The sequence below is a fragment of the Eucyclogobius newberryi genome, unplaced genomic scaffold (genome assembly GCF_026437365.1).
Source record: "Eucyclogobius newberryi isolate DKJ021-1_F unplaced genomic scaffold, fEucNew1.0.hap1 SCAF_15, whole genome shotgun sequence".
Lineage (NCBI taxonomy): Eukaryota > Metazoa > Chordata > Actinopteri > Gobiiformes > Gobiidae > Eucyclogobius > Eucyclogobius newberryi.
The window spans coordinates 20,150,751-20,178,259 of NW_027315779.1; the positions used below are offsets into that span (position 1 = coordinate 20,150,751).

The 27,509-nt window shown below is 43.8% G+C and overlaps 1 protein-coding gene across 5 annotated transcripts; it reads right to left on the reverse strand.

Moving 5' to 3' along the window:
• Positions 1–147: 147 nt before the first annotated feature.
• mtmr4 (myotubularin related protein 4) lies at positions 148–26,909 on the reverse strand. Of its 5 annotated transcripts, none has more exons than XM_072446635.1 (20): positions 26,800–26,909; positions 23,201–23,292; positions 12,745–12,834; positions 10,412–10,528; positions 8,633–8,662; positions 8,308–8,390; positions 8,043–8,209; positions 7,854–7,950; positions 6,736–6,849; positions 6,309–6,493; positions 6,077–6,202; positions 5,326–5,437; positions 4,987–5,182; positions 4,727–4,912; positions 4,474–4,644; positions 4,043–4,197; positions 2,156–3,317; positions 1,969–2,079; positions 1,812–1,900; positions 148–1,560 (listed from the first exon to the last, which is right to left on the reverse strand). In XM_072446635.1, exons 2-20 carry the CDS (start codon positions 23,201–23,203, stop codon positions 1,383–1,385), a joined length of 3,372 nt encoding a protein of 1,123 aa, XP_072302736.1. In that variant the 5' UTR covers positions 23,204–23,292; positions 26,800–26,909; the 3' UTR covers positions 148–1,382. The 5 variants fall into 5 exon arrangements, with proteins under 5 accessions (XP_072302736.1, XP_072302737.1, XP_072302738.1 ...); XM_072446636.1 differs by lacking the exon at positions 26,800–26,909 and adding an exon at positions 25,587–25,746 and having other exon boundaries at positions 23,201–23,295; XM_072446637.1 differs by lacking the exon at positions 8,633–8,662 and having other exon boundaries at positions 26,800–26,908.
• Positions 26,910–27,509: the final 600 nt, after the last annotated feature.

Consider the following 27,509-nt stretch of genomic DNA (forward strand, 5'->3'; position numbering starts at 1 on the left):
TCAAATATTCCTGGTGCAGTGTGATTGTTTGAGCAGTTCATCTTGTTACACACTTGATCCCAGCGGTGCTGGATTTGAGTGGACACACATTTTCACACAAACCTTTCCCTCTGCAGATCTGCAAATATAAAATCAGCAGCAACACAATTTCAGATCATAATATAATCTTTAATTTTAACCCATGGGATTCAACTTCAACAGTGCAATTCTTTACAACAAGTGACAAGCTTTAGCTCGCACTACAAACGAGAGAACTATGTTACAGCTTGTTTCTCTTTAACATTGTGACTTGGTGTCAATATGAACTAACACGTTAACCACATATTTCAATTGTTAATCTTAAATTGGTTTGCGTTTTTAGCAGCTTGATTAGAACTAAGGTGCCCAATTGGAAAACTACGGCATAAAGAGACAAAACATCTGACAAAATATGGCACAATTGTCTCAAAGAACCAGTAGACACAAACATTTAAAGAGACGCCCCTGAACAAACACATTGTTCAGTCTTCAGAGTGATGCCAAGCCGGGCGTCAGTCAGGTGGACACCAAGGTTCAAAATAAGAACCGTAAAGACCCTCTGTATGTCCAAATGACCTTTGAGTCAGAAAGTCTCCAGATGTTTCCATTCATTAACCCCCACACACCATGAATGCAGCGAGGATACACCAGCCCAACACACTGCTCCACATCATTCAATGTTGCAACGTTTCTTTCCTGGAGAAAAGCATTAAGAGACAGGACCACATTGACAACACATAATGTTGAACACACATTGTTGCAATGAACAAATAACCCATCAAAATGCACAGTAATGTCCAGTTAACCCATAACATTTTACATTCAGTCTTCCAGAAAAAAAAGATATGGACAAGTAAACAGCCATTTCTCCCTTTTGCTCAGGTTTGGTCTCGAATTTGCTCAAATACACAAAATGTTGTAGTGCACAAAATAAGAATTTAAAAAATCATATTTTTAAATATTGTAGCAGCAACTCTCTCTTTCTGGTTGAAGGCTCTAGAGTCCACAAAAACAGATTGTCCTCAAGTATAGCACTGTGTCTCAGCTGGGTGCGTGTGGTTCAAACGTCGCCCTCACAGCGACTTGATAAAACTGGAGGTTGCGATGCTGCAGCTCTTCACACTTTAACGCTCTTCAGAGCTTTCAATGGAGAAACTCTTGTTACCTGCATCTGTCCGTGTCTCTCATTTGATGAACCTTTCTGTTCAGTCTCAGAGCATCTCTTCAGTACCGAGGCCGAGCTAAACCATCCCTCTTCGTGTCTGCACAGTAAAATCCACAGCAGCCACAGCAGCCAGAGGCGAGTGGCAGTCGAGTGGCCCCAAGGACACACTGGAGAAGCCAAATTCTACAAGAGCCGTCTCTCAGCTGGAGGCTGTAGCTATGGCCTTCTTGAGCTGTTGGCTGCGGATGTCCCGGGTCCGACACGCCAGCAGGTGGTCATGGCAGATGGTGCAGACCAGGACTGGGTCATACAACTGCTGGTCAGGAATGGGCAGCTTCAGATGGCAACAGTCTTTACAAAACACATTTCCACAGTTCCTGTGAAATAAGAACACACAAGATCAAATAATCATATTTTTGCACACATTTATTCTACTTTTATACATTTGTACATACAGTACTGTACAACATTTCCATATTAAGCCCACTTTTTGGACCAACTTTGTCAATTTTGTATTTTGAACTTACTTATGGCTTTAAATTTTTTTAGAGCACATTTATAATATTAAATACTAAGGAATCAGGTTTTTACTGGTGCTTTTATTGTAAGGAAATGGCAGAAAGAGCACCTGCAGTGGTGACGTCTCTTGGCTATCCAGAACTCAGAGTCACAGTTGAAACAATGAGAGGCCATGTGGTCAGGCACCCACCGAGTGACCTACAGACACAGACATGAGTGTGGACAGTGCAGCAGAGAGACTAGAGCTGAACAGGTTGTAAACATACCTCGGTGTCCTTGGGCTCCACTCGATCCCAGCTCCCCTCAGACAGACGGTCCTCACTGTGGCTGGACAGGGAGTCGTCCTCATTACTGTTGTCCGACTCACGCAGACAAGTCTGGAAACAAATGCATGACAAAAATGTGGTCATTAAAAGGCAAACAATCCAAAGCCGTGCACAAAAAAATACTCACAATATCGTCCTCATAGTCGATGTCTGGTTCAGAGGGAGGGCTGCCGTACTGTTTACTCTCCAGCTTCATCTGCAGTTGCCGCACCTGCTGCCTCAACACCTCCACCTCTTGCTTGTATCCCGCCTCGATCTGCCTCAGCCTCTGCTGTACCATGTCCACGGGAACAGGCAGACCGTCGTCGTCCAGGTAAGCAGGGATCTGAGACGGGGACGGCGAGCAAGAGGAAGAGCTGTAGAAAGGAAGTGCTGACATGGAGAAGGTGGCCGGGTTAGCCTCTCTCCTGCAGCTCTGCACCGCATTGGCCACAGCCGCAGATCGCAGCAAGTTACTAGCAACACGGCGGCTCTGGAAAGCCCCGGGCTGCAAAGAGCGGCTGATAGCCGTGTGCCCAGCACAGGCCGACTGGACAAAGCCCTGTACACTGTCCCAGTGAGGCCCCAGCAGTGACAAGTCAGACAGCATCATAGGAGCTGCTGTCCCGTCTTTAACTACATCTGTTCTTATGTTTGGCTTTGTTTCAGTCTCTGTGTTACTTAAATGATTAGGAGAGGTCTCCGTGGAGTGAGGCAGCTCCTCCTCTCCTGTCAGGGTTTCTGTTGAGTCCTCCATTGGAAGAATTGGACTTAGTTGCTTTAAAACGAGCAGACCTGCAGACTCTGGGAGGTCGTTGTGGTGCTCATTGAGCACTGATGGAGCTCTATCAGTGGTGTGTTGTGCACTTTTGCAGGGGAGAGGTAAACAGGGCTCACTCTGGTGATTGGGGGACATAGGGGTGTCCACAGTCCTACAGGTAATGAGGTCTTCTGCCGTAGGCTCAGAGTCTGGTGGGTATGTGTCCTGGTTTATTTGCTGGAGGATTGGAGTGTTGTTAATAGCAGGAGCAAGAGGAAGAGGCGCACATGGCAGTGGCTGTGTGGTGAGGCAGTGCTCCTCAGATGGACCGTCCTCTGGAGTAGCAGCAGAGCTGGGCAGGTATGCCTCCTCCTCACCATTGGCCAGGCCACTGTCAGGGGTGGTGGTGTCAGAACTCCCTCCAACGGCAGAGGAAGGCTCCAGAGCAGGACAATGCTTATTGAGGTTGGGATCACTGGAAGTGCGGGTAAGCGGTGCTCCATTTTCAAAGGCAGACACCAGGTTTTCCATGGAGCGCGTCTTCGGAAGTCTATGTTAAAAGATGCAAATGCAACGTTACTAATGTTAAGGCTTGACACCAATTCCATCCCTCAGCCCCATCAATTTGTTTGCATGTTCAAAAGAGACAAAAAATAATGAAGGCCTGTAAGACCTATTCATTTAAGCATATTGCACAATTCAAATGATTTATCCACTTGTGCATAGAGCCTACTACCAAATAATTCAAGTCAAACCCATTTATTTAAGCAAGGTTTCCTGTGCCAATAAAAGCCTATTTTAGCGCCATTTTCCATGTTATTATGCTTATGTTGCACCGAATCACCAAAGCACGTTCCTATGTTTGTGAATTCTGTTCATTGACAATAGTAATAAACCTTTTCTGATTCTGATTAGTTTCTAAAAGTCTGTAATTCAGTATTAAAATTCTAAATTAAGACATTTGGGTTAAATAAAAGTCTTGAATGTCGAGCTGCTCTCTGCTGTTGCTTTAAGTCAGCTCTGATACTGATTCATCTGTGAAGGAGCAGATAAGCCACTTCTCACTGTCAACTCCAGGAAGAATAGCTGTGCTTTCACAGCTAATGGAGATCAAAATAAAAACAAATTCAAAATAATGCTTAGTCTGTTTCAAATAGAAATATTCGCAGAAAGGTGCCAAATGAGAGAAAAAGGCCTAAAGTACAAGTGAACATTGAATTGATAATGTTGCATTCTCCATTTGGGACACTAGATGGCAGTCTAGTTCAAAGATACCTGTCCAAAGAGCGGGAAGTAAGCGCCTCTCCATTAACATTAGGAGAAAGGTAGATCTCCATAGAGTCGTCCACAGCAGTGCAGGGAGAAGAGGTGGGCAGGTACACTGCAGTCCAGAGCTGCAGGGCCCGAGTGTGGCAGACAGGCTGCAACACCTGCAGAAACACAAGGACAAACACAAGGACAAACACAAGGACAAACACAAGGACAAACACAAGGACAAACACAAGGACAAACACAAGGACAAACACAAGGACAAACACAAGGACAAACACAAGGACAGGAGGAGTTACCAGCTGTTTACAACGCTGTCTGATGTTGACCGAACATGAGATTTTTAAAGACACTAAAAGACCAGCCACAGAAAGAAGCATTATTTAGTTACTTTCCCCATCTAATGCGGAGAAGAGGGAGTGAGTGAAAGGACTTACCATATCATGACAAGGGATGTACAGGAAGTTTTGGAAGTTCTTGTTTCCTGCCCGCAACAGAGACCAGACTGAACAAGTGCGTTTGTAGATATTCTTCGCTTCTCTTTCCCGACCATTGTTACACAAAAATGTACCATACAGACAAGAGTATGTATGCTGCACCAACTTGACCTGAAGACAGATTAGAAGAGGATGTCATTGATTTTATGAATGTAAAAAGTGGGGATATCATTTGTAACACATCTACAGTTACCAGGAAGGCCTCGTTGAACTCAAACAAACAGGGAAACTGTCTGAGCAGCTGGTGTACACCGTCCAGCCACTGCAGGAAGACAGGACACTGCTCGCTCACGTCGTCTGCGTTCTCCTGATGACCACAGCGATCCCCGAATTTATGTCCAAAGTCTAACCACTCTGTCTCCACAAGCACCTGAAATCCCTACAAAAACATCACCTCATTAATAAAGATGTAAAGAAAATGCAGTAGAAGAATAATCGTTCCAAAGCTCCCACCTCTAATGTTCTGTAGTAGGGATCCAGCAGTATCTTGGCCAAGGCGATGATCTGAGGTGTGCGATCCCATCCGTCTGAGCAGTGCACCAGGACAGGCCGGCCCTCTCGCTCCAGTGCGGAACAAACCAGGGCGGCAGCTTTGAGCATCACAGAGAGGTGCTGGAGCCAACGTGTACTCTCCAACGCTGAAAGCCAGCTGCTCATGGGAGAAATGAGGTTAGCATGACTGACGGTGCATGGCTCACGGGCTCATGTGGAGGTATGTGGTGTAGCCTTACAGTGGCGGCGGAGAGCGAAGGAGAGAACCCCCGTAAAGAAAGGTCAAATAGATCCACTTACTTTCCGGGGTCTGGGATCTGACTGCACACAGCCCTCAGCGCCTGGAAGCTGTTACGGATGGCATGGATGTTGGCCATTCCCATGAACATGACTTCACAGTTGGGATAGTACTCTGTAAACAGCACAAGGTGAAATGAGGTACTGTTTCAATACTAAGGAAGAGAGCATTCTGTATGCCGATTTTGACCGCCGATTTTGACACCCCAATGATAATTAAAATGCTTTTTAAAATTTTTTTTTAGATAATAAACTGACAAACACAAAATAATATGACCTTTTTGTGTTACCATCTGGTCTTGCTGGACCATAGTCCATAGGGGAAGATCCAAAATGAAATCTCTCTATTTCTATACAGATGGATATCAGTCTGGTCACTCCATAATCTCGGCGAGTTCAGATGGGTCTGATTGACAGGTGGATTAGCCAATCGTGGTTGCACATGGTCTGTCCGTATCAAAACAAATATTGCTGCTTATGAGTAAAAAAGAAAAACGGAAAATATCACAGGGACTGAAACACATCACGTATTTCTGCAGATTCAAAGAAGCAGAAAACGCTGTTAATCTGAGATGCGCCACAGAAATAAGAGCATCTGATTGCACGGCACAGTTTGACTAAGTGCGACCAGACTGTGTAAAAGAATTGAAGTAGCGAGTATTCTGGATCCTAGGCAAAGAACGTAGTGTCAAAGGGTCTGAAATCATTTTGTACATATAAAATAATATATGTAGTATATTTTTTTGGCACTAACCTTCACATTCACAGCCTCCGCCTTTGGCTCTGTTGGCCACTGCAGCAGTGTATGAGCGAGCATCTAGAATCAGCAGCTTATGCGGCACAACATTGTCATCACAGGCACCTCCAGTCAGAGAGGAGTCTGGGAAATCACACAGTCTGGCATGATTACTGTGCAGTGATGGGCGTCTTATTACAGAACAGTCATTACATGTTACCAATAGTCAGAACACAAAGAAATAGTTTACCAAAATCACTATCCGAAGAGTCGTGGGTGTCTCCTCGTGGCCTGCATCCAGCTTTGGCTCCGGAGTCCATCTGACAGGCTTTAGCAATGGACGTGACCAGGTACTCGTCATCCGTGTTCCTCCAGCCCCACCAGCTGATCTCAGGTTGGCTGCAACGTGCAATCACTGCCCCGTTTCTTTGATGCCTGTAATGTATTTAACAGATTAGTGAGCGCATAATAAGCAGGTTTGCCTGTTACAATAAATAATTTAGAAGTGTCATTTGTTTCTAAAGAAAAGACCACAAACCACAAACTGACAAAATTACCCCAAAGCAGGATAATATTTCCTAAATGAATCATAGCTGTTCATTATTTGACCCACTACAGCCTAAAACAGTCGATATAGTACATATAGTGACGGATTTAGTAAGTAAAAAGAGTCAAACCTATAGACCACCACAGGGATCCTCTTCCAGGACCTGAAGGAGGCTACGTTCTCCAGTTCTTTGTCAGTGATCCAGATTGGGACAAGAATCTTCTGGGGGTAACTGGAGCACAGCCTGCACAGAGCCACATCATATCATAAGAACCACAATATGATTATGCGTGAGTGTTTTTATCCCTGAATATGAGCAGCAGAACTACAAACACTATAGTTTTCAGGATCACTACTGCCTAATTAGCTTTGAGTGAAACAGCTCCACACCATCGGTCTCCTGTTGTGCCTTCCTCTACGTTATTACACTTTTCTCTCTGTGCGCACAGAGGGAAGGCCCAGTGCAGAGTCTCTGAAGGAAAGTGTCGAGTCATGGGCCTCAGTGGCTGCAGCCAGTTTAATTAGCCGCTCGTCCTGTGTCTGTCTCGCTCAGCAGGACACGGGCTCCTGGGATCTACACTGGCTTTTGGAGCACTTTTTATAAACACCATAAAGAAACAACTCAAAATACAAGTATACTAGAGTGTCTGAGCTACTGATTCAAAATGGGAGAACAAAGAAAGCACTGAATTCTACACAGCCATCATGCAAGAAGAAAAAAATCAACATACAAAAAAATTCAGTTTACATTTAGTTCAAACCATTTTGTTCTATCCAAAGCAAGCAACATTCTTGCAATTAGAGGTGGGCAATAAACCAAAATGTGATAATATCGTGTGTTGTTTTGAAGATATGCTAGACTTGAAAATCGAGCATATGGTTTAAAGTAAAAAATACTCCAAAAAAGAGGTGATTCAAAATGAAAAAGTGATGTTGTAAACTTTAAAATAAGGGTACACGGTGATATTTCTGCACTGTGAGATTCATTTCACAGACATTTCACATTTGTATGAACATTAACTCTCAGCTGATATGTTTAAAGACAAACGTTAGCACATTTCTGTATTGATATAATATCTAAATATAGTTATTGAGCTATTGCCAAAGAAACAAAAACAAGAAGCTATACGTTTTTGTCCAAATCACCCACCCTTACTTGCAATGCTGAATAAATCATGTTTCCATGCTTTAATATTAACTGCTGTGACCACAATAAAACATTTCCACACTTAAAAAAATGGAACTTACTTGTAATTGCAGTTGATGTCCGACACTCTCCAGACATTCTGTGTGTCAAAGCCCATCCTCCTGACCTCCATGTCCATCCTGTGGCGCACATGATCCCCTGCACACCAGAGCGCGACACAGAACTATTAAACTTGTGCATTTACATCTGCAGCACGGCTAAAAAGTGAACGGTTAGTGTAGTTTGCGCACCTGGGCGACACAGGTGAAGATGCTGGTCCTCGTCGTCAGCACTTCCTCCCAGACACCAGGCGTGAAAGGCCAAGGCGAACAAGTCCTCCAGGCGGGACGGGTGAGCGACGGCCCGGTTCAGTCGCTTCACCCACTCCTGGCACTGCTTGAAGGTCGCAAAGTGGCATCTATGTAAAAACCCAAAAATATAGAATGCATCATCAACATAATCTCCCATCAAGACCAGTAAAACATTCGGCATTATGTAAACAAGAACCTGTCTTACCTAACAATTTTGGAATCTTTGCAGATGATGTGAAGCTGGAACATGTCTCTGCTCTCCACGCCCTCTATGAGTCTGAGAGGCACCTATAGGGGGAGACAGAGAGCACAGTGTAGAGTCCACTACATCTTCTGCACAGGAACACGGACGTTCTAAAGGATCTAAACCACATCACACAAGAGCTTTAAGCGTACAGAACAGCATTGTTTTAGTATGAACGTACGATGGCTTTGCACAATGCTTTGAAAACTTATGTAAGCAAGACATGTGATGCAATTAAATGTTAGTGAACAGAAACAAGGCTCTTTGTGACTCTGAAGATACTCACAGATATCTCATTGTCCACACTTGGGTAGCTCTAATGCAAAGTGACACCATGGAACACACAGAGAAGGAAGACGAGACAGGAGGAAATGGATAAATCAAATAAAAAAGACGACTAACAAAGTGTTAAAGTATGTGTAAACAATGGAAGATAACTGAGTGGATCACACAGTGAGAGGGCTACCTGCTACACAAGACTGTCCAATGGAAATTATGAAGGAAAGACAAACAAGTAGAGGGGCAAAGGGCAAAGGGCATCAGTGTTTTGGAGGGGTGAGCCGTGGAGGGGGCAGGCCAGACGCTGTGCATTCAGCTAAGTTACCCGGGTTGCAGTAGGAGCAAACATGGTCACTATTATAGAACAGTCTATGAACGTCTTCTTGATGAATGCCTAAACGCATTTCAGCTGAATTTCAGTCAAAGAGTCCTGGAAAGGATGACATAAGACTTTGGGAAGACTGAGATTTCGCTCTGAATGGAAACAATTGAGCCGTTTGTGTGAGTAAGCCCTGACGTCAGAAGTGGAGCGACGCTGGTCTGCAGTGCCAATGCTATTCTGCTCGTGAAGCCTCTAGGACCTGTTAAATATGGGATACCTGATTTTCAAAAATTCAGAAGTAGGTTATTAAAGGAATAATAGAGGATTTTTCGCCGATTTGAGAACTCAAGCGACCTTTTGTTAAAATGTGCATGCGCACACTCACCGCCCACCCTCCTGTTCTTTCCGAGAGGCCGCCCACCATCAAACCTCGTGCAGAAGCTCACAACAGTCGCGCTGCTACACGTGCGTTTGTTTATTAGCGCGACGGATCGCTAGTCTCCTCAGATTTCCGTCTCTTCTGAGCTCGAACACGGTCTTTCTCTGACGTAATTTTTGTACTGTACGATGAAGGAACTTGCTAAACACATACCCGCATATCAACCACGCATGCGCAGCCAGGGAAACATGCTGCTATCCTGGGAACGAGGTTGCAGGTGTGCAATAGGATGCCGAGAATGATTGACATGTGAGAGAACTACTCAGCTGTCCACGCCATGAGGAAATGAGACTCAGATTACGCCCCAAAAATCCATTATTCCTTTAAATCTACTTCTGTGCCACTCGTCAATAACTTGAATGTCCAAAAAAACTGTGAAATTAAAAACAAAAAGTTGCCTATTCGGGTAGACGGTAAATATATATAAACATAATTATGTTTAGTATTCCCACAGACAAGAAAAAACAAGGCACTCTGTTGATTTACAAAAAATAATTAAAAAGCCTTTATTGTAACATGGCTTTGAGCTCAAAATACCAACCAACGCGTTTCAGCCCTACGTGGCCTTCCTCTGGGTGCAAACAGACCAACAGGTTTGTATGGCTCCTTTTATAGGGAGGGGCCTATGGCTCCAACGCTTAAGTTTAACAATATACGCACAGCCAATCAGAGTGCTGCATTCAGCTTTTGCCTCCAGGTTGAGGTTTTTTTATTATAAGCTGCAGACAGCGCACAACGGTCTATTTTTTTGTCACAAAGTGTTGCTTTTAAGATAATCTTTGGTGGAAAACACAATGTAATCATTAACCACAAAAACGTCAGGTACCCCAGCGTTAAACCACTAGTGTTGCAGATACAAGGCTGCAGTGGAGCAAAAACTCCTCATTTAAAAGTAGTTTTATTGGGCACAGTTTGACTTGTACAGTGTGGGGAAAGGAAAGGCCATTTCTGTAGCGATGTGGTGCTGCTGGTCAGCTCTCTCCGTCCTAACTGCACCTTTATGAGAGCCTATGAGGGCCACTTACATTGATGACAGAGTCCTTGAACTTGATGTGGAGCCTGTAGTTAGACATGGCAATGATGGCTTCATTGGCACGGCCAAGAAACTCCACGCCCTCCCCTTGGAGAACTGAGAATGGCACCTGTAGGGACACAATACAAGACTGTTGACTGGGTCTAGACTGCAGAAGTTATTATTGTATTTGTCATAAACAAACAAACTATTCGAATGAATGCATTAAGACAAACTCCATACTGATTGTGGACCACAACAGTAGACATGTGAGAACAAGGAGGACACAGAGCTGGAGTGTTTGTATGTGTAGTGGCCCAATTAGAGTGGAGTAGTTCTACAGAGGGCTCTTTGTGGCACAGAAGGCTTGTGGCATAGCCTCAATGAGCAGCGACGTGGACACTCGTCTGGTCCGAGACCCCGAGGGATCCCAAACTGTCCATTAACATTTTTTGTTATCAGCAAAGAGCTGGAACAAATACATATGTTGCCAACCGACTATGTGATAGTTTCTCAAAAGAGGTGACCAGAAGCACTAGATTAAATTTGTAAATGAATGCCACAGGCCTGTGGAGGCTGAAATGGGGGCCTTATTTTCCCGTTGGTGGTTGTGACTTGTGAGTGAGACAGAGTTGCTTAGAAACAGCTGTGTGCATGAGCTCATGTTAGCATGCATTGCTGAGTCACGCAGGGAGGACCCAGTGAGGCATATGATAGAGGTCATGCAGCAGCCCAGATGGGGATTATCGTTTGTCATAAAATCCAGACCACTTCTAATAAGCTCTATGGCACAGAATAAACAGCTTTTGATACACAGTTCTTGTCTAAGGAACACACATGCGTAAAATCTGTATCACAGACATTTATGATCATTGTGGATGTCGCTGCTCATCAGTGACAGGAGTGTGGCGGGACAAGAGGAAAAAAGAGGGAGTAAGCTTAACTTAAGAAATAAAGCATGTTGTACTCTGTATTATCCAAATGTAAGCAGCCGGGCCCCGGCACTAGGACCTCTAACAGCATGACTGCCTAGTTTAACCATTTGTAGTATTTGGATGAAATGGGAAAATTTGTCCTAGATATCTAGAATAAGATTGTTTTCAAAGCATCACATGCAAATAAATATGCATTTATTATGGACTCAGACTACATTCAAAGTATAACGGGTAGAAAAACATGTGATTGCACAATCTGCTGCTGAGAGCTCTCTAGTTAACAAGCTTCAGACTGGCAGCTGCATTAAACAAGCTTTGATCCAAAAGTAGTTTATGAGTCACCAGCTCCAAGGCGTGCGCACAACTACTGTGGCATGTTTGAGCTGCAGAAATCAGAGTAGAACAGGGACTAGCGGGAGTAGATAGTAGAGAGAAGCGCAGAAAGGAAGAGAGGGGAGGGGGAAGGTAAGATTTGCTGACTTCCGAGTCGTGACTTCCGCTTGAAGCCGTTGCCAGTGAGGACACGCACGTGTTCAATTCACACACACTACAGTGTGCAGTGAAAGCAGGCTTCATGAAAAGCACCAAGGACAGGGTAGTGTATGAGAGCTGTACAAGACGCGAGCCGTCAGTCAGGCTTCAATAACATTTTTCCAGACACTTTTCTTCCCTTTAGATAATCTATTCGTGACGCTTCATCTGGACATCTTGAACATGTTTTTAAAACCGTTTATTTAGATTAGTAAATCAGTACATCAACTTGAGCTACTAGTTTTTTCTCAAAACATTGAATTGCTGTTCTAATCTAATAAAAATCAAGCCTTATTCGACAGATGATAAATAGCTATAAACTATAAACCCCACCCATTGAAAAGTAACTGCCTCGTTATTGTGACCTTTGATAAATAAGGCTTATCTAAATAGTTTGGTCATTCTGAATTCCTTCGCCCACACATTCTGGAGCAGTTTATCAGTTGTTTTTTTCCCTAATCATTTCCATTAGACTCTTACAGCCTGCTCATCAGCAGCCAGTATGTCTATTGACATGTGCCACTTTGTGATAGAGTGCAGATAGTCTTATATTTGCACTCTGACAGTTCAAATTAATGTCTACAGTTTACAGGCTTGTTGAAGCCTCTCAAAGTACTGCATTCACGCCACACTCTGAGGTGGTATGTCACTTATGTAGCCACAGCTGCCCTGGGGCAGAAGGACAAGCGAGGATTCCAAGCTGCGCCAGACCTTTCACTCCCCATATTCACTAGACAAGGTGATTGAAGTGTCTTGCCAAGACGGTTCAGATTCAGAGTGGCAATCCGTCCTCTGACCTTTGAATTCGTGGACAAGTGTTCAACCATTAAGTTACTGAGGTTTGTGGGGCTACAGTAAAGCAGAGCATGAGGCAGCTCACCTGTAGGCTCTCGTCCTCTTTGACCAGCTCCTTCTGGGGGAACAGGTCCTTGGCCTTGATGTACTCCAGGCTGGGAGGACCCTCTTCACCCTGTACAGTGAGAGAGAACAAAAGAATAATATTACACTTAGATTTTATATATTTGGGCATCATGATCCTGTCTAATACAATACTGTAAAAGGCTTGTGTTGTCCTACTCATTTTATAGAGTGTAAAGCAGTGCCTTTGCATTCCCTCTGCTCTTTATGCACTGCCCTCTGGCAGAAGGTGGGCTGCCCAACACTTGGCCCTGGAGCCAAACCCAGTAGACTTTGCGCCTGGTCTTGCAGTGTTGAGCAAACAGTGATAGAGCTTTTCGTATTCTAGCACCAGCTTTCTGCCAAGACTAAATATTTCAAAGGTCATTTAGAAATAAATACTCTCATGAAAGTTGTAAAGTAACTGTTGGATTGCATTCTGAGACTAGTTAAAAAGGTAGTAAATTGTTCTTATCAAGCCCACACCAGTGATACTGGTGCACAGGCTAAAAATGAGCCAATAGCAGCCTACGTTGTCAACCGGTGTGGCAAAGAATCGGATTAAAATGATTCAACGGATTTCTTTCTTGAATTTGAAACGATTGGTTAGCATTTTAATTTGTTAAAATGTTTAGTCTAGCTTGTTGTACTTGCATGGAATAAACAGCCGTGTTGGTCAGATTACTTCCGATCCTACATCCGATTACTACTGGGGGAAAGGTAACAAACGTTACAAGGGCAAGTCATTTTCTAATTACCATATACCATTTTACAATTGTAACACATTTGATTATTGTGAGTAAGTAAAAAAGTAATCTGATTCAGAAATCCCTTACTTTGCAACTAATTAGTGCCCAACATTGGTAAACATTTTTTATAGATGTGACTGTGGCATGTTGGCAAAAATGCTAGGTTTAGTTTAAATATTTGAAGCTCCTGAAAATTATTTTAAGAACTTAAAAATATATTTAGATATAACTGCAAGACAACAAACCTCTTGAGTTTTAATAAAGCCTCAAACATGTCTTTTAGTTGAATGGTCCGCCGGAACACATTAAACCAACAGCCTATTGCAGGCTTCTCCAATTATATTTTCCAGGAGGCTAAGGTCCTACTTTTATGTTTTACCTCTATAAGCTCCACAAACAACTCATAGTGGCACAATTCAACAAAAGAAAATTTACATAGGAATTTATTTTTCAGAGAAGTAAAAATATAATATTACGTTACTAAATACAGGACAAAAAAACTAAAACCCAGGCAAGGCAACCCTAGTGTTGACCAGAAACCTGACTCGACAACCGGTAGTTCAAAGCAGACCAAGGACAAGGCCAGGACTAAATCCCAAGACTCAATAAACCATATTTACCAGAAAAAACATTCATAATCTATAAAGCAGGACTAAAGCAGGACTAAAGCAGGACTACTGGGAAAAAGTTCCTGAAAGCACTAAACTGGTGACAACGGCTGTGCACCTGAGAAATAATGTAATATCTTAACTTCACCTCCATAGTCACATTCTCTGGAAGATAAGCTGTAAAATTATGTGCATTTTATTACAATCAAAAGCATATTCACAGAGAAACGGGCTTATGAGTTTAGAGCTTAAAGCAAAAGTGCACATGTCCCGACCTGTGGGACAATCCGCACATCACGCACAGAAGTCGGACCGCAGGCCTTTCAATCCAAAGACGCAAGTCATAAAACACGCCGTCCTCCGGTGCCATAGTGCATAAAGTTCCTTGTTAACGAGCAGGTCACATCAAACCCTACAGTAGAAGGAGCTGAGATGCTGAGTCAGTTTCCGGTCATATGCAGCATGGGGGAATCTGGGCTTGTAGTTGGTAAGAAGCCGGAGCCCACTCCGCAGAGGCGGGGTTGAACTTCAACTTCAGACGGATATTATACTATGATCAAGCTATCGACACCTCCCTGCTAAATCCGTACTTTGCATCTTTGTAGCGCTCTCAGTCACCGGCCATGTGTTTTATTAGCAATCATCTCTGCAAAGTTTTGGTGATAATGCTAAATTACTAGTCTGCCCCAAATGTCCCTCAGCCCCTCTCCATTTTGTTCTTTTAGCTGCATGTAAGATGGGACAAGACTGGTCGAGTTTGGTTGCTTAGGAGAGCCAGACTTCTTAGTGCACGTAAATGTGTGCTCTCATCAGAGGTGAGTAGTACTCGGTTACATTTAGAAATGTTGCTTCTTGGAATAGGTTTCTGACACTATAATTTTACTCTTGAGTTATAAGTAACAGCACTTTTACTTTAAAGTTAAAGTGTTGGTTCCTCTTCCCACTGAGTAAGTCTAGTTCTCACATTATTGTGATAGCAGTGTATGTGGCCCCCTCTGACAACGCTGACAATGCTTGTGAAGCCCTTCTCTCCTGCACTAGCAGGTTATAGACCCAGCACCCACAGGCTCTCTTCCTAGTATCTGGTGACTTCAACAAGAAAACACTAGACTTGTTCTTTGCCAACACCAAGGAGGCTTATTCATCACCCCCTCCCTCCCATGGGTAATTCTGACTACAATCTTGTGTATGAACCCATTGTGCACGGGCAGCCTGTGGTGCCCCGTAAGGTGACGAGGTGGACTGCTGAGAGCGAGGAGGCTTTGAGGGACTGCTTCAGCACCACTGTCTGGACTGAACATTATGACCCACATGGGGAGGACATTAACACAATCACAGAGTGCATCCCGGACTACATAAACTTCTGTTTTGAAAACACTGTACCTTCCCAGACGGTTTGGTGTTTTCCAAACAACAAGCCATGGATTAACCCAGAAATGAAAGCTCTGCTGAGGGAGAAGAAAAGAGCTTTCAAGTCAGGGAACAAGGAGGAACTGATGACTGTGCAGAAGAAGCTGAGGAGGAAGATCAGGCAGGGAGAAGCCAGCTAAAAGAGGAAGATGGAGACCCAACTGCAGAAGCAGAACATTCAGGGAGTGTGGAAACCATGTCAGGCTTCATAGTCCCCCCTCTCCAGACAGAGGGGTATTTACAGTGGGCAAACGATCTAAACTCTCACTTCCGGAGATTTTATCAATCACCCACCCCTTCCCCTGCTCAGCTGCACGCGCTCATTTCTACAGTTGGATGAAGGCCCACACCCGTTCCTCTTCACACCTCTGCTTCAGACCATCAGCTCACCACTCCACCTGGACTCACCCATCCACCCCAGCACACAGACCCCCTGCCAACCACTTGCTGTCACAGCAGCACAGGTGAGGAGAGAGCTGAAGAGGATTAAAATAAGGAAGACAGCAGGACCAGACGGCATCAGCTCCAGGCTCCTTAAGTCCTGCGCAGATGAATTGTGTGGAATTATGGAGCATGTCTTCAACATGAGCTTAAAGCTGAGGGTGGTACCACAGGTCTGGAAAACCTCCTGTGTGGTAAACCGCGCACCAAAGACCTCAGCAGCTACAGGCCAATGGCTCTCACGTCCCATCCGATGAAGACACTGTGAGCTCAGCCATGCATCCACTGCAATTTTCATACCGGCCTGACTTTGGAGTGGAGGACGCAATCATCTCCCTGTTGCGCCGCTTTCTCGCTCACCTGGAGAAGCCTGGCAGCGCTGTGAGGATTCCGTTTTGTGATCTTTCCAACGCCTTCAACACCATCCAGCTGCTGCTTGAGGGACAAGATGGAGACGGCTGGTGTGGACTATGACCTGGCGGAGTGGATCCTGGACTACCTCACAAACCGACCCCAGTTTGAGAACCCGGGACCGTGTGGCTGACCTCGGACCTGTAGTGTGGGGCGCCCCAGGGCACCGCCCTTGCGCCCTTTCTCTTCATACTCTACACTGCAGACCTGAAACATGACACAGACAGTGTCCTGCAGAAGTTTTCTGATATGATGACTGATATGATGCCATTATCAGACTCATCACAGACGACGATGCGGAATACAGAGGACTAGCGCAAGACTTTGTAGACGGGCGTGTCAGCAGAACCACCTCCTCATCAACGTAGGGAAGACCAAGGAGATGGTGGTGGACTTCCACAGACGCCACTCTGCTGCTCCCTCACCAGTGAACATCCAGGGACGGGACATTGAGAGAGTGGACTCATACAAGTACCCGAGTGTTTATCTGAATCACAAACTGGACTGGACTCATAACACAGACGCACTGTACAGGAAGAGCCAGAGTCGGCTCAACCTCCTGAGGAGACTCGGGTCTTTTGGAGTGACAGGGCCACCCCTGAGGACCTTCTACGTCTCTGTAGTGGCCTCAGCTCTCCTGTACGGTGTGGCCTGCTGGAGCACAGATAAGGAGAAGAACAACCTAGACAAAATCATCAAGAAGTCCAGTTCCGTCCTGGGCTACGCTCTGGACTCGGTGCAGGAGGTGGGGGACAGAAGGGTCCTGGCTAAACTCACATCTATGCTGGACCATGAGTGTCGCCCCCTGCAGGACACCGTCCATTCTGGAGAGCAGCTTCAGTGATGGACTGATCCACCCTCGCTCTGTGAAGGAGAGGTTTCGCAAGTCTTTTCTTCCTGCTGCTGTCAGACTACAATAAACACTGTTAGCCCTGAAAATGTCATTCAGCTTCATAATCATGTGCAATACTGTGACAATGTCAGTCATCCCTAGTGTAATATTTTCTGTTCATATAACAGCTGTAAATAAGAGTGATATTGTTATCAAGATAAGGCCGCAGTTATTTTATTACTTGGGTTTACGGATCTGCTGCACTTATATTATTGATTTCTACAATATAAATAAAATAAATAAGAGCGCATGAAGCAATTTTTCGTCAAAAGCCTGTGGGAGTCATTTATTTTGGAAAGCGCCCGTTTCCCTGTCTGCTGCACGCCTTTATATCGCAAATATACATTTTAAACCTGTTTAACACATTTTCTCCAGCGCGTTTTGCCGTGACTAAGGGTGCACACTTTGAAGCGTCAGTTCTACCAATGCAAAACACGCCAAATCTACTGTCACACGCTCCTGTGCGCCTCGTCTACCCCCCCCTCTCCTCTCGAGGTGCGTTTTGGGCAAACCCGGAAGAAAAAATCTTTTGAAAATGGAAATTATATTTATATTTAGTCCGCCTGTATATTTCGTTTAAAAATCCGTAAACCAAGTATAAAATAACAGAGTTTTTTCTAAGTTATCCGTTTTTATCATTATAATTCTGTGCCTAATTGATGTTGCAACTTCAGGTTAAGGTCATCTTATCTTAACAAGTGACAAAATCTTGGTGTTAACATAATGAAATTAACTGTTGGGTTTCTTGCATTGCTGTCATGAGTTTGGATCTGGCTCGACAGTTTGTTGCAATGTCCTTCCCCAGTCTCATCCCCATTTCACGCTGTACTGTCCGTCTGTCCTGAAGGCCTACATTTGAACAACTTTAGGGTGAACTTGGTCACTACGCACTACATTGAACGTTGACTTTTGCCGTCTTCACTTAACGCCAGCAAAGCCATGTCAGTTTTATATGCATCTGTGAGGATTGTGACTATTGCTGGGCAGTTTGATCCTGTGGATCTACAGTGGCCATTTTAAAAAGGACTTTACCTTGTGGACATGTGCCAGACTTTCAGGAGAAGCATTGATTCCAGAGGCTTCACAGTATAGAAGTGCATACATCTAATCACAGCACACAGTCAATCCATTGCTTTGGCTCTTCTTCTGCACGTTATGTAATGCACTATAGGTAAATCCTTGGCACTGCCTGCACAGTTTTAATGCAGGGCACACACTCTGTACTTTGAGAGAGAATTGAGCAAAAAAAGAACATATCATTGAGGAAGTCTATCCAACATTTAACCATAGTTTCTTGACACTAAAAACTGTCTGGTTCCACTTAAAATGCAGTCCTAAAACTGAATGACTGGTGCCGACTTTGAAAGCACTTGTAAAGCTGGAGCACAGCTTGTTCCACTAGCGACACGTTTTTGCCTCGTCATTGCTATGAGCCTGTGCACCCGCCCCACGCTCTGTCCAACGGCCAATCACAGCAGCGCATGCATGTCCCCCAGAGGTGAAACGGCAAACTATATATTCAGTACAGACCATCAGCTGATTAGACAAATGTGATAAACGGATGCCGAGTAGGATAAGAGCAGGTCTGGTTTCTAATTCAGCGTGTGAATGGCGTTACCAACCCAGAGGAACACACTCTTTGAAATTATGAGTGTCTGGTTGCCATGGACACCCTTTTTTTTTAGCATCACAGACTGCACAGTCCTGTTCCAGCCAAAGCTGTAGGTAGGTGGGGAGAGAGAGCGGGAGAGAGAGCGAGAGCGAGAGCGAGAGCGAGAGAGAGAGAGACACACACACACACACACACACGATTGGTTTAGTTAGCACTCACAACAGTGTGCTATGGAGGACATATACATAAAATTATACTGTGATAAAGAGGGAAAGGTCCACAATCAGCTAAAACTACTCGTGTCACTCCTGTTGTGTCTGACCAGAAAGTACACAGACCAGTGGACTTTACTTCAAAGTAGACAAGTACAACAAAAGTGACAATAAGACTACATGATCATTGCTAATCATAGAGTGCATTAAAGTTTGCTTTTTAGCGATACACCAATCAATAATTAAATAAAGAGGCTCTGTAATCACAGAGCTAGAGAGTTTGGGCAGCGGGCTCTGACGCTCTGAACGTGCCACATGTTTGACTTAGGCCTCTGAGCCTCACACACCAGCAGCTCCACAGCACCAAAGAAGAGAGTGAAGGAATCAGTGATAAAAACACGTCATCTCATCCCGGGGAACACATTGAGGTAATTCCATTACCAGTATATGTAGTCACTATGGTTACTTAATAACTGCAGCCCTTATGAGCAGAGACCAACACCCCCTCTGTCTCCTCAGACGCATGGCCCTGTGATTGGATGTTACAAGACTAACATACCGTATGTAAAATAAAGAACTTACAAAGCAGTTAAGCATGGAGCAGGATGCTCTCCCTGTACGGCTCATGTCGAGGAGCAGCAGGGCTGTGCTACAGCGACACACAGCCTTCGGAGCAGCAGCGCAGCACAAGCACGAGGAGCCGGCATTACCATTCTTCCCCCGGCCCCGTCCTCTCCACCTCCTCTGCTCCTATCCTCTCCCTCCTTCTGCTCAGAGTGGATCCACAGAGATGCGGCGCAGTCGTCTCGTCCACTCACAATCAGGCTTCTAAAGCTCCCACTGAAGGACAGAGCATGTTGATCTAGGCGCAGCTTCTGTCGCTTATAAATTACTGTAAGTCCAAAACATTATATAAGTAATTGTCCTCAGAAGCAGCTGATGAAGACTCAAGTGGAGCAATCTGATGAAGCCATAATACCTGTGCAGATGTGCGGCAAAGGAATAAGGGAAAGTGCCGAAGGAGAGCGCTGGAAAGAAGAGGCTGAGGAGGGAGCAGCCTGATTCTTAGCTCCACCCGCTGCACGCGCAGCATCCTCCTGCGCTCACACTCACGTGCTCCTATCTCTCTCATCCCACCCTCCTCCTCTTCACCCTTCACCGACATCCCCTCATAAATATGCCTGTCCCCCGGCACCGAGGCGCTACAGCACAGAGTGTTCTGCAGCATCAACAGGCACTGAGGGAGTGCCTGAGTGCAGGATTGCCGTCAGACATGAGCTGAGGACACACGCGTGGACAAACACACGCAGCACTGTTACAGTGAACAGTCAACAGTAACACAGGTGAAAAACCGACCCACTGTGTCTAGACTTTGAACGTGACACAGCAGTCTCTAAACCTCTCAGCAAGGTTTGTATTGATGGAGGTTCTGCAGCACCGTCCTGTGTTTTAACAAAGAAGTCAAGGGCAAAGCCGTGCACAGTGGGGGACACACACAGCCCCTCCCCCTCTAACCTTGGTGTCCTCCCCATCAGAGTCGTGACAGTCTCTCGCCTTCAGCTGCTGCCTGCATGAAGCCCAACATTATGTAACACAGAGCCACGCTGCACACCGCAGCAGCATGGGTACAATGGCTTACACCATGTTAACTGCGTGCGTACAATGGAATTTTATTTATGTGAAATGATGACATTTGCATTTGTATTAAATTATATTGATCTCACTCAAAAGACAGCAAGTACCAGTAGCTAATATACATCTATAACTATTACGGTAATACCAGTTCGGGGAACATGGGGGCCATATAATCAAGAGCATATTCATATGTAGTGGGACTCACACCGAATAGTTTAGTTTATATCTACAGGCAACTGCAGGAGAATAAAAGCTTTATGTAACAAATGCCTCATGATCTCAGCGATTTCATTAAGTAAATGGACAAGCTTTTCATTGGTGAAATTCACTTCTACCAAACCACTATCCTAGTTCAACTTACCATTATGGCAGAACAATAATCAACTTTGCTAAAATATAATTATTAGTGAGACCTAGAAATATATTGTAACACATTTATCAATGTCTTGTTAAAAATATTTAGTTGACCTTCAGCCAAATGTGGGAACGGGCCCATGATTTGTACAAAATGTTAAAAACTTGGGTCAGCATTGCCTCTCACTCCGCGACGGACCGCACCCAGCACCCCGTACAAAACCCCATTTGGCCTCCTGTGTCTCAGGTTCCATTTTAGGAAAGGAGGCCAGCGAGTCACTCAGCACACTTTTAGTCCACACATACATACAGAACAGGGATATTAATATCACCAACAAGGTTACACGCAGACACATTACTGCAGTGAAACTATCAGACCAAGTCAGACAATTAGTTTAGAATGTGTGTGCTTTAGCTGTAGATATATTTGACCTAAACAACCAGCCAAATTGCCATTACACAAGCAATGGAATACTATGGTGACCAACTTCTAATACACTTGACATTTCTGGCTCATGACTGAGGCAGGTGTTATCCTTGCCTAACGGACAAACTGACAACATCATAACTAAAGGTGACAATCTTCCTTCAGTGCTATGCAACCATTCTTATTCATAGAGAGAACCTGATGCATTGTGGTTAAAGCGACCCCATCATTCCTCTGTATCGAAGGGACAATGAAGACACTGGAATAACTGAAATCCATTTTTGTTTTACTGAAAAAGCAGGAGGCTGGAAATCAATTGAGGAGAAAGGAGCAGGTGGATTGGGTTACACTTGGAACAAATTGCAGGAACAATGTTGTGTACTCTCTCCTGGAAAACTACAATAAAGTGCAAACAGTCTTACAGTAAGCCTCATCAAGCAGCTCATTTACAATGTTAACATACCGGTTACATGGTCAAGTATTGGATAGATTTTGTGTCCTTCCATTTGCTTAAAAAGGAGACATTCATTGTAACATTTCACTGTTACAAATAGTTAAAGTTTTTAAGTACGTTATCAAGTTATTTACTTTATATATACACTATATAGTTACATGACATTTTAGAACTCTACATGTATCACTCAGTCTTAATTTGTCAAATAATGACAGGTACAGAGAAGTGGGCAGGGATAGGGGTAGGTGAAAGCAGGATTTTTCTGAGCACTTGAGCCTCGAGTAACAAGGCAATACAGGACTACTTAAACATGCATGAACCAATAAATTACAACTTTGGATGAACAAATATCACTTTATATGACTTTAATGACACTTTATAATTGCAGACACACATAACTCAATGCACTGCGCTGGCGCAGCTGAACACGTACATTTTCTCCATCTCTGCAGTGGGACACATTATTAACCCACCCCTCGCCTCCCAAATGGGGCGTGTGGCTGTGTCCCATAAAAAGTGGAGCCGGGCACCGGCCCATAATGGCATTCTGTGGATCTAGTTGAGCAGAAACGCACGACACATCCTCCGGTTACACTTCCTATTTCAGTCCATTAATAGTTGCCCCTATGAATGTCAAATTAATTTGTCACTTCGCTCTTCCTTCTTTCATTGCCCTATGCTTTTAAGTGATAAACCATGTTGATTGTAACAGCCATGTAGAATCCAATACTTGAGCAAGTTTTGTTGTAACCTGTGCCTTTCTCCATGGCAGAAATGGGGAGCAGATTCTTCAAACAAAAGCATGCAACAGCTTGAGGATCACAGTTCCTGTGGCTGTATTAAGTCTTCAGTCACATGTAGAATATTCTACACACACGCGCGCGCGCACACGCACACGCCACCACACCTTTAGTGTTTCAAAGTGCAACCATTTTATTATTGCTGTGTAAAGTTTTTAATTTTAACTGCCGTACAGATGTCTGATATGTGCAACTTGAATAGAGCAAACATGCATGTGGTGGGTAATGGTTTGTTTAATAATATAAATAACTTAATTACTATAGAAATACTTACTGAGTGTACTCAGTTTGGACATGTAGAAACTTCCTGAATGTGACAGACTAAGTGCGATATATAAAATGTTGCTCACCGCACAGAACTATAAGTGTGTAGTTTTGATCCCAGGGTAGGACATAACAATGTAAGATTAGCTCTTTAGCTTTGATTGGCTCACCATGCTGTCGGCCAGTGTGAAGACAGAGGATCCGGGCACTTGACAGGTCCCTCCCGCTCCTCTACTGGGCGCTGCTGCCGTGCCAGGCGTAGCTCCTGCCAACAGAGGAACACGCTTTACCAAAGAGCTGCATTCCTTAAGAACAGGAAATACAGAGTGAAGCAAATACAGCAAAGACAGCACAAGAACACATTAATTATCAATGAAGCGCTTGCATTGTCACGTTTTTTTTCTTCCAAAGTTATGAAAACTTTTTGAGCACAAACTGTCCAAATTACAAATCTGGCATGTTACAGAGCAAATGAGGTCAGACTCCATGTCAACAGTATCTGCAGACAGACATGAGGGCACATGTGTGGTCTGCTGTGGATCGAGTGACATGATCAAAGCGCTGGGCGATATGGAGATGAAAAACATCTAAACGTGATCTGATCCTGGAACGATATTGTCATAATGTAATGTTTCCGTTACGATTATTGTGAGAAAAAAATATCACGGTTTAACCATTAGTCACAATTATGGACACAGAACAACAGTGAAATCTTTTGTTTTACATTACTTTTCTTAAATTTTAAGATAAGATAAGATATTCCTTTATTGTCCCACATGGGGAAATTTCATTGGTGCAACGCAGGAAGATACAGAGGTAGATACAGAAGAACAGATCACTTATAGGAAGTCTGAAAAACACTTTCAGTAGAAGATCTCCTATAAATAAATAAAAACTCCCATAGACAAATAAATAAAGAAATAAATACCATTGCATGTGATCCCGACAGTAATTGCACATGAATATGTGTCACGACAGCACATAGATTGCACATGAATTCCAACAGCAATTGCACATACGACAGAATTGCATATCAGTATTAGGTTAGGTCAGTATTGCGACGGGATAACGTGACGATCTCCGGGTAAGACGACTGTTCTCCGCAGTTTCATGAGTTCCTCCTTTGTGGAAACGCTGTGCCGGGGGGCGGGGCCGGAGCCGGGGGGCGGGGCCGGAGCCGGGGGACTCAGAGCCAAGACATATCGCAACGACACGACGAAAACACTCAATCCAGCCGAATAAAGTCAAAACAAGTTGAATTAAAGCGATTCCAGTGCGTGTCCCGATCGTTCGTGAAGTGCCTCTTTCATATAAACGTGTATATAAACGTGTACCGACGACACGCCGTACTTTAGCGCGGCCGGAGGGCGCGGGGGGGGGGGCTGGTGGGCTCACTCGGAGCTAGCTCACGTCACAACAACACAACGAACGCAACGAAAAACGCTCAAATCCAGCCGAAAAAAGTCAAAAACAGTTGAATTAAAAAACTATTCCAGCGCGTGTCCCTATCGTACAGCTTTATGAAATCAAACTTTTTGAATGACAAAATAAAGTTAAGGTGACAGGTGTAATTTAAGGGCAAAAGATTGAATTACAAAGACTAAAGTTTGCTTCTTAAATTGTCACGATTACATTGTTACCTGAATAATGACGATTAACTAAATTTAATCTATTGAATTACACACATTTTCATTAAAGTAGGAGATATTTCCGAAAGAATACTTGAACCTCATTTACTTTCACACACACACATTTTAGCACATTTCTGACGCTCTGGGAAAATAATGTTGACATATTTTATCGAGATACTGAAAATTGTGACATTTTGCCCAGCCGTACATGACCAGCAGGAAAAAGTGACAAACGCAACATTGCTCCAGAAATCACCTGCAACACAATAGATACTGGAATACACTTTAATCTGGTCCAATGAATACTTTTTGACTGATCAACTATGCGTCTAATGTTTCACCTGGTAACTCACTGTTCATCCAATCAAAGTTTTATTTGTATGCATGAAGTTAAACTAAAATGAAGAATAAAATTGCTCAATCTTTGCATGCAATGTTCATCCAGAGAGAAAGTAAATATAATCTAAGGAGGACATGTTCAAAACAACTACTCTAAAGGTATATCAAGCCAAAGAGTTTATGGAACAGCGGCTGTGAAGGGCTAAAACAAGCCACTTCTCTTATACAGTTCACAATGATTTTCAAAATGAATGCTAACAGTTTTGAGTTATTTGGAATATTGCGTTTATCTTTGAGCTGGGGTTTTGGTTTTGAGTCAAACAAAAAGTAAAAGTAACTAAGCAAAAGTTATGACAGATTAGATTTTTTTGTAAGCAAATTATGTCCAATAGACCAAACAGTAATAACCAACTACTTTTGATTTGACGTACACAATAGACAAATGTTTAAACGTGACATTAAGTACGGTTCAACTTGCATAAACTTGTACCCAGTTCTTTTTTCTGCTGACACACCCCCTTTTGCACACCGCACCACACGAGGGGGGAGAAAAATGACAAAAATCAGTATTTCTCATTCTCCTTACCTGTTCTGATTTGAATTCAGATGCATTACAAACTTGGCACAGCCGTTTTCAGTGGAACTAGAGCTAGGTACCTTGTACAGCGGCTGTATTGTGGAGCTCCCTGACACTTTATTCTAGTTGTAATCCTGGTGCTCGACATGCCTTGTGCTGTCCCGCCCTCTAACAGCTCCTCTCTCTCCCACACTCGCTCCACGCATAGAAGACACTACATGAGTCACACAACCTCCTTTCACCGCCACGCCACGGGTTTCTGAAAGGCAAAACTCATTTCACTCATTTGTTCTGTCAAAATGTGACTACAAACAAATTAAGACACACACATTTTACACATAAGACCAAAACAAAAGCAACAATTCAGCTATGGCCACTTGACATTGCAGTCACTCTGGGTTTATGCAGACAAATCCCCCCCAAGTTGACCCCCGTTAGGTGCTTGACCTCTCTTAAATCGATCTTATGCTTGACAATGGAACACAAAAGAGTAAAACCAATGAGCAGAAAGTGTGCCACTATTTTCAATTGCAAGAGATATTTTTGAACAAATCTAAATGAACAAAAAAAGAAATCTTCAAATAGATAAATATAAAAAGCTTTGAAGGAACCGAAGTCAATTCTAAATAAGTCTTTAAAGACATCTCACAGACCTACCAAAACACGCATGCATTTAACCCACTGCCCCCTAAACCTACATGCTTCGATCCACACGCAATCAGATGTCAACAAGAAATCAATACGAAGTAAAAAATATTGTTATAATTGAATCAGATGTAAAATGACCCACTGGTGTCACTTCTCTATAAACTCATCATTTAGGCGGGGTTTTCTGCAATGATTTCCTGCAAAGCGCGTGATCATGTCAGATGTCAAAGTGTGTGATGCTTTGATGACATAGACAACAGGTGTGGCAGGTCTAACATGTGAGCTTAAAGTGAAAGCAGAGCCCGCCTCAGGGACCTGTGCCACAGCACTACAGACCAGACACCAGACTATCATAAACCCGTGCGCTATGTACGCGTGTTTGCAAAGTAGCATCGTGCTAACTGCCGGATAGCTTCACTTTAACCATCTGGCGCGAAAAGCTCGCCAATTTACATATTCAACGGCTGAAACAAATGACACGCCACAAGCCTAACAAATTTTTCTAACGTGCAAATTGTGTCACTGCCAAACGCACACAGAAAGTCACTTCTTTTTGAAATTTAAACCGAGTTACTCACTCAGAAGAATCAGCTGACACAACGGTGACTCAGTAGACTACACTACTTCCGCATTCCCGCGTGATGACAGCAGTCTGAGCCAATGAAAGCAGAAGGAGTGGTCACATGTACTCCAATCACGCTCAGGGACTCCCACAGACCAATGATAATGCATATAAATAAAATGAGGGCGTAGCACACGCCCACGGAGAAGCCAATGGAAAATGTGTCTAACTGTTACGGGCTCCAATAGAAAATCACAGCGCGGCAGATCCGCGGATCGTGCAGCCCCTGTACCGATGTACTACGACCACTACGACGCGGTACTTGCACTGGCTTGAACCGGTGTTCTTTGAAAAATAACATGAAAAAAACCCGATTGAATAGAAAAAAAGAAAAACAATCAGAAAACGTTTTTTAATTTTTAATTTATTTTTATTTTACTACAGTCACGTGGTACATTTTCACATACAGGCTATATTTTAATAAATACGTATCCTTCCCGCCTTGTATGAGGTCAATGCACTGCACATGTGTTGTGTATAATGTAAACATGTGTATGTGGGTCTGCTTGCTATGATAGACTACACTTGTAATCCAAGCCCAGCACTATTTTAGTCGAGAGTTTGAGCTGACCTGTCATGCACTTTGAAAACAACCCAAGCATCCGCACGTTGGGATAAATAATGACCTTTTACCTGACAGTCAGGGCAGCATGCGTGTCTCT

Excerpts from the sequence above, each read along its gene's own strand:
- mtmr4 (XM_072446633.1), bottom strand. The coding sequence starts at position 19,723 with ATGAGCCGTACAGGGAGAGCATCCTGCTCCATGCTTAACTGCTTT. Across the intron at positions 8,391-8,632 it reads GTGTGGACAATGAGATATCT|GTGCCTCTCAGACTCATAGA; the intron begins GTGAGTATCTTC and ends CTCCCCCTATAG. Across the intron at positions 3,318-4,042 it reads ACTTCCCGCTCTTTGGACAG|ACTTCCGAAGACGCGCTCCA; the intron begins GTATCTTTGAAC and ends CTTTTAACATAG.